Source organism: Juglans regia, chromosome 4, assembly GCF_001411555.2.
Source record: "Juglans regia cultivar Chandler chromosome 4, Walnut 2.0, whole genome shotgun sequence".
Taxonomy (NCBI): domain Eukaryota; kingdom Viridiplantae; phylum Streptophyta; class Magnoliopsida; order Fagales; family Juglandaceae; genus Juglans; species Juglans regia.
The window spans coordinates 33,919,866-33,936,412 of NC_049904.1; the positions used below are offsets into that span (position 1 = coordinate 33,919,866).

At 33.0% G+C, this 16,547-nt stretch overlaps 3 protein-coding genes and 1 non-coding gene across 4 annotated transcripts; 3 read left to right on the forward strand and 1 right to left on the reverse strand.

The window, feature by feature from the left end:
* Window positions 1–1,073: 1,073 nt before the first annotated feature.
* On the reverse strand, window positions 1,074–1,770 carry LOC108988593 (auxin-responsive protein SAUR15). The gene has a single exon (XM_018961904.2). The coding sequence runs from the start codon at window positions 1,659–1,661 to the stop codon at window positions 1,284–1,286; it is 378 nt and encodes a 125-aa protein (XP_018817449.1). The 5' UTR covers window positions 1,662–1,770; the 3' UTR covers window positions 1,074–1,283.
* Window positions 1,771–5,156: 3,386 nt separating this feature from the next.
* Window positions 5,157–5,228, forward strand: TRNAP-CGG. Its single transcript has one exon. It is a non-coding gene; the product is annotated as a tRNA-Pro (tRNA).
* A 92-nt stretch (window positions 5,229–5,320) lies between these two features.
* On the forward strand, window positions 5,321–7,826 carry LOC109019085 (probable small nuclear ribonucleoprotein G). The gene is made up of 4 exons (XM_019001309.2): window positions 5,321–5,500; window positions 5,612–5,634; window positions 7,271–7,392; window positions 7,494–7,826. The coding sequence occupies exons 1-4, from the start codon at window positions 5,466–5,468 to the stop codon at window positions 7,551–7,553; spliced, it is 240 nt and encodes a 79-aa protein (XP_018856854.1). The 5' UTR covers window positions 5,321–5,465; the 3' UTR covers window positions 7,554–7,826.
* A 4,349-nt stretch (window positions 7,827–12,175) lies between these two features.
* Window positions 12,176–16,122, forward strand: LOC109019084 (rho GTPase-activating protein 5-like). Its single transcript, XM_019001308.2, has 5 exons — window positions 12,176–13,055; window positions 13,782–13,902; window positions 14,189–14,308; window positions 14,633–14,863; window positions 15,275–16,122. The coding sequence occupies exons 1-5, from the start codon at window positions 12,655–12,657 to the stop codon at window positions 15,857–15,859; spliced, it is 1,458 nt and encodes a 485-aa protein (XP_018856853.1). The 5' UTR covers window positions 12,176–12,654; the 3' UTR covers window positions 15,860–16,122.
* Window positions 16,123–16,547: the final 425 nt, after the last annotated feature.

Sequence of the window (16,547 nt, forward strand, 5' to 3'; positions counted from 1 at the left end):
TTAACCCTATTTTTTGGACTAGTAGGTTTACACTCAGCCCATAAATGCAGAAGCCCATCCCACGACTCTATCCCAAATTGAAACATGGGCTTCACCCACTACTCCACCCACTACGTTGTTATGATGCCGTTTATTAGCTATCAGATTAGATTTTATTTTTTAATTTAATAAACTTAGGCTTAGTTTGTTTTCACAATTATTTTCAACTCATCTCGTTTTATCTTATTTAATCATTATAATTTTTTTAAATTTTCACACAAAATAAAATAAATAATTCAAAATTTTTTAAATTTCAAAATGAAAATAATATTAAAAAAAATTATTTTAACAATTTTTTATTTAATTTTTTACTTTAATCTCAATTCATCTATAAAAACAAACCACAACTTAATTATTGATAGACATTACTGCATCAACAGTGTCCTAAACTTTCTAATATATACGGTCATAATGCCATTGAGAATCTCTGTTTTTTTATTCCTAAATTTAGAATCTCTGTTTTTTTTATTCTTAAATTTTGGAATCAAGTCTTGGGCAGGCCATAGGAAACCAAAACACATTTCTTTGCAAGACTAGCTGCTGGCCTAGTGCTGATAAGACTGTTTGCATCAAGCTGGTGAGATAAGTAGGTTGGGCAAATATGCATATGAATGTGACTGAGCAAGTGAGAACACGGTGGAAATTATATGCATATGACTGCATCAACCATGAAACGAAAGCTGAAAGGCCTAAGAATTTAGCAATTGGGTTTTGAGAATTATGAAATTGATATTGTAATTTTTATTTTTTATTTTTTTTAACATCGGAAGCCTCTCCAAGGCAAGATCTTTCGAACTCGTCCTTGCAAAATAAATTACGGTCTCGTATACTGTATTTTCAAAAAAAATTTATATAGAAATGATTAAATTGCTTTCACTAAAGAGTGTGGTTTCAAAAGATTGTTTACACTCATGTGATATTAAATCTTGGACTTTGAATGGAGTGATGACTCAATCATAAATCAATCATGAATGAATGCCGAAGATCCAATAATTTGTTAATGAAGAAGTGAGACGGAGACAATTCAGGTCCAAGCAATAATTTCCGGCAAAACACTCCAAACTCTAAGATCTATGTGACAAAAATGATGAAAATTACCTCGACCATTTTGGAAGAACTGACTTGTATTCATATACATCCTAAATCATTACATCCTTTGAATTACAAGCGGCCGGCCATGCACTTACATTAGGGAAAAACAATATCCTGGCCCCTATAAAAATATATGACCCATCTTCTACAATCTAAATGAACTCCTCAACCAGTTTCCCAAAGTCAAACTTCCCATTGCTGCATTCTACAGCGTTTAAGACCTCTTGGAAAGTAGACACGCTGCATGGAACTACCAGGCCAGTGCTCTGCTCGAACCCAAACTCGTTGTATGATTTCTCCAACAAAATCTTGAACAATGGGTGCGAGAGAAAGCTGGTTGGAACCACAAACCTTTGGCGCTCCTCTCCTACATATACCGCAAAGAAACCTGTTGGCGTTTTGGGAGAAAGAGATGCTTCCTCAAATTCCTTGAGCAAATATTCATGAAGTGTTAGTTCCTGAGCAACTCTAACCAGAACCTTTACCTTCTTCGCTAGTTTCTTGAAAGACAACATTTTCTTACCCATCATTTTTCTATCTATATATGCACTGCAAAGGAAGAACAGGAAAGAACAGGGTGGGAGAGCAAGAGAATGATGAAGATTTAGAGATCAGGTATGGAGCCAAAGGGGAGGTGACCTCATGACATGGGCTTGGTGGGAATATTGGTGGGTGGAGAGGATTTTATTTGCAATGTGGTGTGGGAGGAATGTCTGGTTGACTAAAGAAAATATAAAATTTTGGAATACATGACCATAATTATAAAAAATCACTTAAAATTTTGAAAAAACAATGATGGGATGGCACTATATTGCATTATATCCTACGGTGATGCACTGTTGGGTGGGCTGACAATCCTAATCATTTTAGTGCTGTGAAGTGTGAAAATGTTGAAAGCCAGTAAACATATGTGTTGACAAATGAGATTGAACACAAAATTCACGTTTTGCTTTATCTTATTATTATAATATTTTTAAATTTTTATATAAAATATAATAAATAATTTAATATTTTTAAATCTTAATTTAATTTTTTAAAATTTTAAAATAATAATAATATTAAAAAATAATATTTTAAACTATCATTTAAAATTAAAAATTCTCGTATCACTATCGGGAGAAGGTGTCAATTATCGAAGGATGAGTCAAATGAGTCAATGACAACCACTAATTGTGGCTCTAGTGCTCTGAGAGACTTTGTAAATTTAAAACAATCATTTATACTTTAATGGAATCTTGATTTAATAACTAGCAAGAGGACGAAATGCTCGTTTATTTACTGATGAAATAAGATAAAAGTTAAAATTAAATAAAATATTATTAAATTTTATTTTTTTAATATTATTTTTATTTTAAAATTTAAAAAATTTTAATTATTTTTTATATTTTATGTAAGAATTTAAAAAATTATAATAATTAGAATATGTGATATGAGATAGTTTATTTTCAAGAATTTGATCATGAAAAAAAAGAGAGGGTGACTCTTGAATATCCACGCGGTATGTTCTTTTCTTCCATTGAATGTTGAAATGGATTTACATTTTGATGTAAAAGAAAAAATATTTAATTTCTAATTTTTTTCGTATTTTTGAACTTTCGAGAACTTCAAAACTTTTGATTTTTCATTTAAGAAAAGTCAAACATTGAAAAAATTAGAAATAAATGTGGTGCTCTTTGAAATGACCCGAAATTATTTCCAAACCACAAAAGAATTACATTGTTTTAGAATCCAATGGCAAAAGATAGAGAAAAAGTTTGGCGGGCAGCTTGATGTAAAATAGAAGATACAAATATTGTCGTTAATTTAATAAAGTCTTAGAAGATGACATTACTTGTTAAAATAGTCAAAAGACGACTTGAACGTGTGAGGTGGAAAGTGCTAACCAACAACACCACAGGAATAAAGAGCAAGACGGCCGGAGAAATTTTTTGGTGGAATAGTTGACGTGGGCCGGGAGTCATCCCGCTAGAATCTACACGTTGACGCCACCGTAGGCGTGAGTCTCCCGTATCACCCATTTTGTACTTCACAGCACTTGCGTTGACGGCGTAGACTCGTTTGTTTTCGTATATGAAATAAAATAAAATGAAATTATTTCTTCTTTTCTTATCTTATCTTATATTTATATATATTTTAAATAAAAAATTTTAAATTAATTATTATAATTTTTTAAACTAATAATTATAATCTTTTTAAATTAATCAAATAAAAAATAAATATAATTTTAACATTTTCCAATCTTAAAATAAAATAATATTATAAAACTATATTCTTACATTATTTTAATTTTATAATATGTTTTATTCAATTTTTTCTCTTTTATTTTTCAAAACCTAAAAAATATTCAATTGAAATTATCTCACTATTATTTATAAATTATCTTATTACTATTCACAAAATTATCATCTCACTCCTCAAACTTATCATAAAATTAAAAGTTAAATAAAATATTGTTATAAATATTTTTTATTTATTTTGAGATTTGAAAAAGTTAAATTATTTATTTTATTTTGTATGATAATTTTTTGAAAAAATTATAATTATTAAATGAGATGAGATGAATTGAGAGAGTTGTGAAAACCTACGAGGCCTTAGACTGCGAGTAAAGCTAAATATAGTTGGCCAAATTGAGTAATACTATGTACAGTTGTAAAATGTGTAAATGCTGCATAATTATTTTTAAAAAAATGAGGTATATTATTAAAAAATTAACTAATTTCCATATGGGTCTCATATTTATTCACTTTTTTTAAATAGATTATGTGACGCTTGCGCACTCTACGATTGTAAATATAATTTTTCAAAAAGTGTGAGTTTATCATTAAAAAAATAATTCTTTTATGTTGATTCTTGATTTGTCAACGTTTTTTTAAAGAAAATGCACGGAACTTGAACAGCTATAACTATAAGAAAAATTCTATGTATCAATTACTATTTATTACCCTACAACCTATAACTTATAAAAAATACTCTCGCATCTTATAAAAAACACAATCATATCTTATGGAAACAAAAAAATTATAGATGTGGAGCGTAAAAATAAATAGTAACTCATATATAAAATTCTTCTAATAATAAATATAATTTATTGATACAGCCTACTTCACTAGTTTTCCAATATGGGAGAATTACTCTGATTTTCTATACGCCCTTGACGGTTCCGTTTCCCGCGTTTGATTTACTTTGAGCAGTTATTTCTGATTTTCTATAAGTGACCATGACGTTTTAAATCCACCATGGTCACTTATAGATTACGTTTTAAAATTCAAAGATTCATTGTATCACACAGTCAACATTCTAAGCTCAATACCAAACTTCACATAATTGTAATATATATAAAGTTCGGCCATGAAATGATTATGAATATGGCTTTGGAAAAAATGATTAGCATTTGGGACATGAGGACATGAAATATCACCAACCAAAAAAACCATTCTATTTTGTTTTATTTTATTTTTATCTCTATCAATTTTTCCAAATTTTTCAATCCTCTTGTTCTTGGTTGGATGTGTGGCCAACTACCTAGTGAAGTTACAAGACATTAAGATTGCGTTTGGGAAGTGAGGTGAGTTGAGAATATCTTGTATCATCTTAAATTTTTTCATAATTTATTTCTCAAATATTATATTTAAACACAAACACAAAATACTTTTTAATTTTAAATATTCAACTTTTCCATATAATTATTACAATTTTTTAAAATTTCTAAACAAAATACAAAAAAGAATACAACTTTTTCAACCTTCAAAACAAAAATTATATTCAAAATTTTTGTTAACTTTATAATAATTTTATTCAAATTTTTCTATTTATAAAAATATCTATCAATGTTTCGGATAATGAACACCTATAACTGTTTCAAAAACTATGTCATAATCAACCTATAAATTTTACAAAATTACCCTCATTACAATTTGAAATTCACATTAAGCACAATTTTCATGTCTATAATTAAAAAGGTCAAAAAAGAAGTAGCTAAATATAATAATAAATGAGTTGTATCTTTCTCGTCGTAAGAAAAGATTGGGTGTTTGGTCTAGTGGTATGATTCTCGCTTCGGGTGCGAGAGGTCGCGAGTTCGATTCTCGCAACACCCCTTGAGAAAACTTTGGGCTTGGTTTTTTTAATTATTCACATGGGCTGATTTGGTAAACTACACGGCCTCCCTCCTCTTTCAGGCCCATCATTACATAAATCATTGGGTTAATGTTCATATAGCCAATTGCTGAGCGGGAGCCCTAATCTTTCCGTTCCCTCAAAATCTTTCTAGGGTTTTCGTTAGCTGAATCTCTCTCTCTCACTCTCTACTCTAACGCGCTCGCTGTGTCTTCAACATGAGCAGATCGGGCCAGCCTCCAGATCTCAAGAAGTAACTCTTTCTCTTCTCAACTGTTGTTCTAGGATTTCTCTTCTAATTCCTTTCCTTTCCTTTTGTTCTTATGATGTAGATTTTAATCCTGTCATTTTCCTTATGTAACAGATATATGGACAAGAAGCTTCAGAGTACGTTCCGTTCGCCCTCAATGAATTCTCAGCCTTCATTTTTCTTCCATTTTCCTTACTTTTTTGGTTCTAGTATACGTTTTTTCCTCTCGTCTGTGAGAAAATCTAGGTCGCGAATATCAATCTAACCATGTAGCTTAGTTTCAGTGAGTTTTTTCCCCCATAAACTAGACCTGCTTAGTAGTTAGTATCTGAACCTTAGGTTTCCCATTTTGTTCATCGTCGTTTATTAAATTCTTTAACTGTTGCCATTCAGTTCTATTAATTTTTATCTTGTTTTGCTATTGGTTTGTAAAAAATTGTGAGTTTAATTGTACTCGTTGTTTGTGGTCTTTAGAAGAGATTCCGGCCCAAGTGCGGGTTGCTTGGTATTGTGGTTATTTTTTCTAAGCAAACGTTACTTGCCATGATTAGTGCTACATGTACTTACAAAACTTATTTTGAATTTTAAATTTGATGATTTTCAGCATATTAATAACTGACACATGGAGAATTAAGTTTTTTGTAAGTTTCTATTAAGTGTATTTAGCATTTTCCTTTGTGCCATTACTCTCCGTTGCTGTGAGTGTGGAAGTGTGGAACTCCTCGTAAGTTTGACTTGCCTAGTTCTGTCTTGCCCACCGGTCATGGATTTTACATTGTGGTAGGTTTGTTTGGAGGCAGTCTTTTGGTGTTTGTTTGGTTGTTGTTCCTCGTTTTTCAAAGCTCAATTTTGACTTACATTCTGACATACCTTATGAACTATAAGCTGTAATAGGAAGTTGAGATTCATGGAGACCTACGTGCCTTAGGATGCACGTTTTGGAAGTCCTTGGAATAATATTTTGAAGTTTAGAAGTGATCATTTGCAGAGGTTCCCATGCCATCATCTGAAGGCTTGTTTTTATTGTGGGGTATTTGCTTTATTCCCTTGCTTGTGCTTTTGGCTCATCTATATGCCAATTTAGCCTTTGCTTGGCTTTTCTTCAAAGGATTGTTTTCTTGAAACTCTCTTGAGATCTTGAGACTGTGAGTTTACGTCTTATGCGCTTAGTTTGTTTTGAATAATCAACATTCAACATTTTTAGTATTTCAACTGCTAAGTCTAATCCCTTATGGCCTTTATAGCTTTCAGGTAAGGGCTTTTAATTATATTACGATTTCAAACCCTAGGGGTTGGCTCAAGTGGTAAAGGCCTTGGGCTTGGTGGTATGCTCCATTCAGGTCTAAGGCTTGAGTTGTCTTGGTACAAACAATTTCTAGGGTCCATAGGACTAAGGGAACTTCCCCTTGAATTACCTGAGGTGTGCTTGCAAAAAACTCATTTCCAAGGGCTTGTGCACTCCTGAGATTAGTCAGAATTTGTGCTCGGACACCCGATGCCAATAAAAAAAATCGATTTCTTTTTATGGTGGCTAATAACATTAGATATATTTATGAGAAAATGCAGATCTAAATAAGTGGACTAAAACTAACGTGTGCATGGCCCGTTTTAGTATATATGACCAAATTGTGTTTTCTTTGCACTCTTTACTTCTTTGGCGCAGATATTATATATTTACTAGATTTTGATGGGCTCACTTCTTGTGCCAAGCAAGAAAATTTTTTATGTACCAAATGTTTTAATTTTTGACACAATTATTGTTTTATATTGCAGTCAAGTTAAATGCAAATCGAATGGTCGTTGGTACGCTTCGTGGTTTTGACCAGTTTATGAACCTAGTGATTGACAATACTGTGGAAGTGAATGGCAATGATAAAAATGATATAGGCATGGTGGTGGGTTCCTTATCCTATTGCTTTTAAATAAAAAAGAAAAAAGAAAAACGATAACCTAAACACAACGTACAATTTAGCTGATATTACTTTTACTGCTGCAGGTTATCAGAGGAAATAGTGTGGTCACTGTTGAGGCTCTTGAACCAGTAAACAGAAATTAGTTCTCGGATAATGCTGTGGATTTTATGTATGATCTAGTGTTTATTTTGGATGATGGTATGACAATTATTTTTTTGGAAGGAAGATGTTGTGTAATGTGGATCAGGTGCTTGATTGGTTGAAGCAGTTGTATCACTTATTTCTGCATTCCCATTTTCAAGCAGACTTGATAGTCATATTGTGTGTTTCTATGGGTTCTATGGACAGGCAATGACTTCGGTTAATATAGTTCTCATTCAGTCATAACACTTTATATATGCTTTGCTTTTCCTACTTGTTTCAAAGGTATTGTATATTTGCATCTGCAGTATTTCTTTGAACTTAATATGTCTGCTTGCTCTATGATTGGGTGGATTGCCTTTATCCAATCGAGAGAACCTCGTGGCCCCTTCCCCATTTGAGGATTCTCCAAAGAGAGAAAAATACAAAAAGATTGAGAGAGATACATTATAAAGAAATAAATAGATAGAAAGAGGAAGATAACTTATAAAAAATAGATAGAAAGAGGAAGAGAGACCACCAAGGTGGTAGCTCAGTTGGTATGAGCTGCAGTTGGTATGAGCTGGTATTCCATAGCCTCGAGGTCAGGAGTTCGAATCAGGCATAAGTTGAAACCGCTTGCGGGAGTAGTGCCTATGGGATGGGCTTTGGACCAGCTGACAGCTTAGTGGTGCTGTGGTGATGGGCTTGCCCATTGGACAGTAGCTACAGCTCAAACTGGATATTCTACAGCTGGAAGGGACTCTTATGGTCATGCTCAGGAAGGGTAGCTACACTGGTCACCCCTAAAAGAGATAATTTTTTAAAAAAATATGCACACATTGATAATTGGTATTAGTTCACATTTGGATTGGTATCACATTGCCTTTGCACAGTCGGATGTGAAAGAGTTTATTGAATGCTCGTCACATACAAATGCAAAATGCAATGCCATTAGAAATGCTCTTAGTGATTACAAACAGCAGTTTTTCTTAAAGGGTAACTGCTCTTTGTAATCAGACACTATACTGAGGATATGAAGAATGCCCTTTATTATTGAGCCTGGGGTAAAATTTCCTAGGACTAGTCCTACAACTTTAGGGTACACAAATAGATGAGCAGCTGCCCTCCTGTTGCAGTTTGAATTTTGAATAGTGAGTACCCATGGAATCACCATGGTTGTCTTCTCTTGAAGTTCTAAAGTTGGCTTTACGATTTAATAAAATAGCTAGCCTGGCTCCATTTCACTTTTCCACTTTTTCTTTCTTCTCTCTGATAACCATTTTTGGGCAAAGTAAAAATTCAAAAATGCCTCTGATACGTACCAGCTGTCTCAGAAGGCATCTAGCAACCGTTGGAAAGCAAGCTGCCAAGCTTAGAACTAGAAATCAACGTAAAAACAAACAGCTATGCTTTGTGCTTCAGGTTGCAGAGTGATGTTACATGCTTTGATTGACATGAAAGTCATAGATTTATGATACAGTAAAATAGACAACTCAGACCCACCAAGAGCGAATCTCTCTGTTCTTAAATCGCCACTTGCTAAAACTCAAGTGTGGAAAAGGTGGCACATGTGTTCGCTAGCAACAGTACTCTATTAAGGTCATGATGGCAGTGTGTTTTTGCAGCAGCTGCACCTCCATTGCTTCTACCATACTTCATAATTCATATAATCTTTACTTGCCCACTACTTATTCTTGATCTTGTTCTTAATTTTTGATTAGTCATGAGTTTCTCCTTTTCTTCTGGACCCGTGAAAGAGGTGTGGTTGGGTGTTGTGGTCCTGGAGCTGGAGTCAAAATTGGGAAGACATTCAGTTATCACCATCTTGGTTGGTTTCATGAATTAACTAGCAATGGGGTTTTGGATAAACATACTTTACTGTTATAAATGTGCAAACGTGAGAGCTAATAGCAAGTGAAAGAAAAAGTTATCATGCGTAGAGCGTGGGGTGAATAATAACTTATGTATAATAAAATCTTATTAAAAAAATAATTATTCTCATAAGTTACTATTCACTGCACACACTCCACATTACTATTTACTGCACACATCTCATACTCTATAAAAAAGAAAAAAAAAGTTATCACATCTGTAAAAATGAATAGTAATTGATGTATAGTAAAATTTTTATTCAAAACTAAGGTTTTAACCCCTCCCCAAAAATAGATTAAAAAAAAATTACAAATAAGCTATGATCCCATTCGAAATTAGAAAAAATAATTAAAAATAAGAATATTATAGTTCGTTTGGTTCTTTAATTTCTCTCAACTTATTATTATAATTTTTTTAAATTTTAATATAAAATATAATAAATAATTCAAATTTTTTAAATTTTAAAATAATAATAATATTAAAAAATAATATTTTATCATCTAAACTTACTCCAAACGTAGTATAAAACTTCCTTACTGGGCTAGTTCCTAGTCCAAACTTTATAGCTCAATCATTGGGTTGAGAAGATTACCTCTAAACATTGTCATCATTCTCCACCCAAACAATCTTTTGTCGGTCCAGGAAACCCCTTCTTAGAAGGTAACCAATCTTCTGAATAATCCATTGTAGACGAACCAGGAAGCACACTCGAGACAGTTTTTTTATTTTTATTTTTGGGAGTTTCGAGCTATAAGAACCATCGCTCACGTGTTACATTTGTAGGAAACTGGTGGGACCCATGTTCTGGACTCAGACATTACTGTTACACTATCTAAATTATGATATCATTGATATTGGTCTATGCATATCCATATCTAAAGTCATATTTGGATAATATGATCTTAAAATCATCCACATTGACTTATGCATATCTATAAATTTGGCTACCTATGAACAGTTGTTATCTAAATTTAGATAACAACTATTCACCCTACATATTATATTTTAATAATTAATTCTCTCTCCTCCCACTCTCTCTCACACAATCCTTTCATTTTCTCACTCCTTCAACAACAAAAAAAATATTCACTTGCACATTCATTTTATTATTATAATATATTATATTTTTTTTTCATTTTATTATATTTTTAATATATTATTATTAAAAAAAATATTTTTTATTATTATATTTGTATTATTAATGTCAAATATATGTAGTGGATGTTAATTGTAAAATATATATAAAAAAATAGATTTTAGCAAAAAAGTAATAATAATAAAATAATAATATTTTATTATTATTTTGTTTCAAATATGCATAAGCTAATGTGGGAATTTTGCTTGAATGACAAAGTGGATATGCAAAAGAGGTAATTTTACATATGCATATGCATAAACCAATGCTAATGCTAAGCTAAAAACGTCTTAGTAAAAGCCATTAATTAATAATATACTTAAAATTATAATAATAACTTTGCTAGAATATCTAGAGGTTGCACTTGATCAAAATAAATATGGAAGTGAATGTATTATAATTAATGCTTGAAGAAGATGTATTCCTGAACAAAAATTATTGTAATCAAGAGTGATCTCTATTTCTATAAAAAAATAGAAATAGAAAAAATAGAAATTCAATTATATAAGAATTTCATGTAATGATTGGTAATTATTTCGTTACCAAAACGGTAAAGAACAATTCTTAAACACTTTCCATTATTGCTGCTAATATTATTGGTGTCATTATTATTTTTGTTGTTTTTCAAGGTATAAGTGTCGTTTAGAGCATTCTCATTGGATTAGCTAAAAGTTAAATCTAATGAGAATTTAACTATTAGGTCAATAAATTATTCATATTGAATTAGCTATAGCTACAGTAATATCCAAACTAATTTTTAAATTTGGAACATACTATTCATTCATCAAATTCCTTTTATATTATTTCTTTCTCTCTCATTTTAATATCAATTATTTCTCTCTCCATTTTAAATGACAATTGAAAAAATATAATTAGAATACAATTACTAATTAATATATAATATTATGAATAGTAAAATATGATAAAATAAAATAAATTCATAATTAAAAAAATTAAAAAAATTAAAAAATTTTCAAAATTATTAATTACTCATTACTATATAATGAATAAATGGATAATCTAATTTGGAGATTTGATGTGAATAGTCAAAGTTAAATTCATCTTATATTATTTTATTGTCATATAATGAAAAAATGGCTATTCCAATGTAAAAACTTATGTGAATGTAATAGCTAAATGCTAAATTCATCTTGCATTCATAAAAAATATACTTTAACTTTAGCTAATCCAATGAGAGTGCTCTTAGACGGATTGAGTTGAAATTAAAATTTTAAAAAATATTATTTATTATTATTTGAGATTTAAAAAAATTAAATTATTTATTATATTTTATATAAAAATTTTAAAAAAATTATAATAATAAAATGAGATGAGATAAAATACTTATTATATCTAAAGTCATGCTACGAAGATCGATGGTCTATCGATAGCTAACTGATAGTTTTATTTTTATTTTATTTTTGTTTTATTTTCAAAATATTAAGAAATATTTTTTAATATTTAAGAAAAGAAAAGAAAAAATAAAAAAATTAATTCAATACATTTCTTAGCATTTGAAAAAAATAAAAATAAAAATACACCCATCGGTGCAAATGTTCGGTAGACCATCGGTCTACCTAGCATTTTCCTTGTATCTAAACAGGTCGTAAGTGCTCAGAGAGTTGGAGCCCTACCAATCCTGAGGCGATTGGATGATGGGTTGCTTCTGAAGCGCAAACGCCAAACAACTTCCAACCTCCATTTGCTTTCCCTCGAACTATAATACAAAAATCTCCCAATAGTTCCTGCGTCTCTCTCCCTCTCTCTAGTCCTACCTCCACGTCTGTGACTCTCCATCCTACCCTACTTCACTCTTTCTAAGCGAAATCCATTGCCGGTCTTGCTCATTCTCTCTCTTTCGCCACAAACCTCGCTACAGGAAAAAGCCAGCCAGGACAGAGGAGATGGAAGATAGAAAAAAAAGGTGATGACAGTCACGTCTTACCCTCCAAAAGACCTTCCTTGAATCCAACTCTACTCCACATCATTCCCAAATCTTGGTCTTTCCGCAGACCCCGACAAGAAAGCCTACTAAAAAAGTAGCCTAATAAATTTAGGAAAAACAGAGAGAGAAAAGACCGCGTCTTGCCCACAAAAAAAAATTGCCCAAAAGCATGACTGATGTACTCCAATCCCCATCTCACTTCCCTTCACCTTCAAGCTCTTCCACACCCAATGGTGGGTCACACCCACTTACCATTATTAACGGCCCCACAATAGATGACCGTTTGGATATAGAGGAGGGAGAGGAAGGGGTTGGAGAAGGAGACAGGAAAAACGAGGAAAGAGACAGAGAGGGAGATCAGCTGTCTCTTTTGACACTTTTGGTGGCTGCTTTTAGGAAGTCGTTGATTAGGTGTAGTACTGCTGGGTCAGGGAAGCTCTCTTCCATGGAGATTGGGTGGCCTTCCAATGTCAGGCACGTTGCCCATGTCACTTTCGATCGCTTCCATGGCTTTCTTGGTCTGCCTGTTGAGTTTGAGCCTGAAGTTCCCAGAAGGGCACCCAGTGCCAGGTCTGTTTTGAATTTCGTTTTGTCTTTCATATTGCCTTTTCTCTCTGCATATATGTTTATTTTCCAACTCGAATTATGTTTTTATATGCTGGGATAAATTCTAGTCTGGGTTTTGATTATGGGTTTAGTGTATGCATTCTTGAAGTTCTGTTCTGGGTTTGAAATTCTTTTGTAATTCTGATTCTTTATTGAAATTTTTGATTTCGTGCTGGTTCTTTTATGGAAGTTATGTTCTTTACTTCGTGCAAATGCACAGTTTTGGATTTGTGTTGCGAATCCTTTCTTGGGTTTTAGTTCTTGAATTATATGGCTTTATGATCCGTTATAAGGCATTAAGTGATGATATTATTTGCAATCTCGTTTACGAATTAGGTGATATTCCAATGTTGGATTAGGATATTTTCATGCCATTAGGAATTCTGAGATTTGTGTACTTTTTTGGTTTGGTTTTGTAAATGCTTGTTGTTTTTTGAGCAACATGAGGTTTTAAACAAAAATGTAACTGAAATAAGAAGAAAGAAAGCAGAAAACAGTAATCTGCTGACATTTTTTCTTTGGTTAAATCCATTCAGCATTAAACCTTACTTTCTCATAATCTTGACCTCTTTTTAGTACATTTTATTCCCATAATTCTTTTCATTTCCATATGTTGCAGACGTGTCATTCCTGTCTTGACAGCGTTCAAACTAGTGCTATACTTTTGACATAGATAATTTTCATATGTAGTGCACATGTTTTTGGGGTTTCAACGGAATCTATGCAGCTTTCATTTGATGCAAGAGGAAATAGTGTGCCAACAATATTGCTGATGATGCAAAGGCAATTGTATGCACAAGGAGGCTTGCAGGTATCTGACTATTAGTCCTTCATTATCCCTTTATTCTTGCGTATGAAGTGGAAGTGATTAAGATTATTACATCAAGGTCCAATAATTAACTCATACAGTGGCCAATATGGCTGTCTTCTTTCATGGTGCTTATTGAATTAATTAAATCATACAGTGGCCAATATGGCTGTCTTCTTTCATGGTTGCTTATTGAATGGGATTTTATCATGTAGCGCTTCAGCTTTTATAATTCTTTAGACTCTTAAACTCCAACAGACATTATAAAATTTTGAACTCCAACATGCAGGCGGAAGGAATCTTCAGAATTAATGCTGGTAACAGTCAAGAGGAGTATGTTAGGGACCAATTAAATAGGGGTGTCATACCAGCTAACATTGATGTGCACTGCTTGGCCGGTCTTATAAAGGTATGCCATTGCTAACTGAACTTCTCCTAGACTGTTCTTGACTGATTTCCTTATCCATTATTTCACCCTGGAGGATTGTTCTGCAATAAGGTTGTATTTCACCTGTGATATTATTTTCAACGCACCAACTGAATTGGTCTTTCTTTTGCGGCACTGATTTTTCACATGTTAACTGTCGACCAAACTATCAAAGGTGCTGGTTCATGGGTTGTGCATATCCCCACCCTCCCTTCCTCCTCTCCATGCTGGTGGATTCAATGTTGAGCATGTTCTATCGTCAACCTTCACATTTTAAATTAATCTAATGTGTTTGTGCTCCAATAGGCTTGGTTTAGAGAACTCCCAACTGGTGTTTTGGACACCCTCTCGCGAGAACAGGTGATGCAATCGCAGTCGGAAGATGAGTGTGCTCAGCTCGTGAGGCTACTTCCCCCAACAGAAGCTGCTCTGCTGGACTGGGCAATAAACCTAATGTCTGATGTTGCACAACTGGAATACCAGAACAAGATGAATGCTCGCAATGTTGCTATGGTTTTTGCACCAAACATGACTCAGGTGAATGAAAATTATTTGCTTTCTTAAGTTTAGCTACACATTTAAGCGAACTTCATGTGTGTTGAGTGGAGTAGAGTGAGATTTGATTGTATCCATTTTCACATCTTCCTCAGAAGCTGTCATCGTTATGCCTTAAATTAGGAAAATAACAGAGTTTGTTAGGTAGGGATGAGTGAATAATAATAGGGAAATTTTGATGCACCCGTTAGCTATTCAACTATACATATTTAGTCAACTAGAGTTACAATGTGAGCCTAGGTGCAATAATCTTGTTGTGCTGTCCATCTTTTCTAAGATCCCTTCTTTCATTAAATCTACCACTTGGGTATTCTACCAAAATATGATTTTGATCATGCAATCCAGTTTGTTTGAGGTGTAATAACAGCTTTTCTAACTTTCATGCAACCGCAGATGGCAGACCCTTTGACTGCATTGATGTATGCAGTCCAGGTGATGAACTTTCTCAAAATTCTTATTGTCAAGACATTAAGAGAAAGAGAAGAGTCCAGGGTAGAGTCACCTCCTTTTCCTCAACTAGAGCCTTCTGATGAGGACGGCTATCAAAGCTCTTCACAACTATGTGTTGAGGGGGCGAAAGAGGAAGAGAGCAACAGTGTTGAAGAGAAAGTCTTTGGCTGCAAAGACCCGGCTTTTGAGAGCCCTGATCATGCTATTCAAGGTGTCACTCCACTTGAACGTGGACCTTGTATTGAAATTGTCACTTCTGACGAGAATCATCGGTGCGAGGATATATCTCAAGTGAATCTCTTAGTAAGTAGACTGGAAGATAGTTTAACAGGCTTGAGTGGAGGGGTTGAAAAAACTATTTCCAAGAGCAAAACTGGACAATCAAGTTTACCAAGTTTCAAGAAGGGATCCAAAAAGGTCAATGAAGGCCTCGTGTCTCGGGCAGCTGGTCGTGCGGAGAAAACCAAGGGACTTGGAATTGGTGGGCGTATAAACTCGAGGACAGAGCTGTTTGAAGCTTGGCGTTGAAGACTCAGGCTTTCAATTTCTTCTTTTTTCTTTTGGGGGGGTTGGGTTGTTCCGGTCATGGGATGGCCAGCGGGTGACACCACCAGTTAGCAATCTGTATTTTCCAGCTTTGGAAAAATGTGTATTATTTTCATGTGTTTTTTTCGTTAATTTACAATGTGCTTCTGAGTGGTGATGTCCTCAACTTTCTCTTGTCTCGTCTTAACTTGTTTTCACAGTACAGCTTTTGATCAATTGAAAGTCTTGAAATGTGCATTGATCAATCAGCAATGTGAATACTACTGAGCTGTTGCTTTGAAATCCTCTCCATCGTAATTCGCATGAAATAAGGGTTGGTTTTAAACATTCCTAATGAAACTGGCTGATGATTTAATAAGCTAATCACTTACAATAAAAAGCCACTTAAAATTTGACAAATCGTGTAATTGGAATGAAAAAACTGAACAATATTTCTCTCGTTTTTATCCGGTTTTCATATATTTATTGAATAAAGGATCCGAATTTATTATGAAATGATAAAATAAGTTTTCCGAATTTGTTAGTAGTAAAAAAGTAATAAAAGAATATTGAATAATACTGAATAGTAGTGAAAAGTAGATGAAAAATGATAATAAAATAATAAATAATAGTGAATACACTCATTCAATCTATCGGTAAGTCTAGTAGAAATTATAGACAGATTAATATT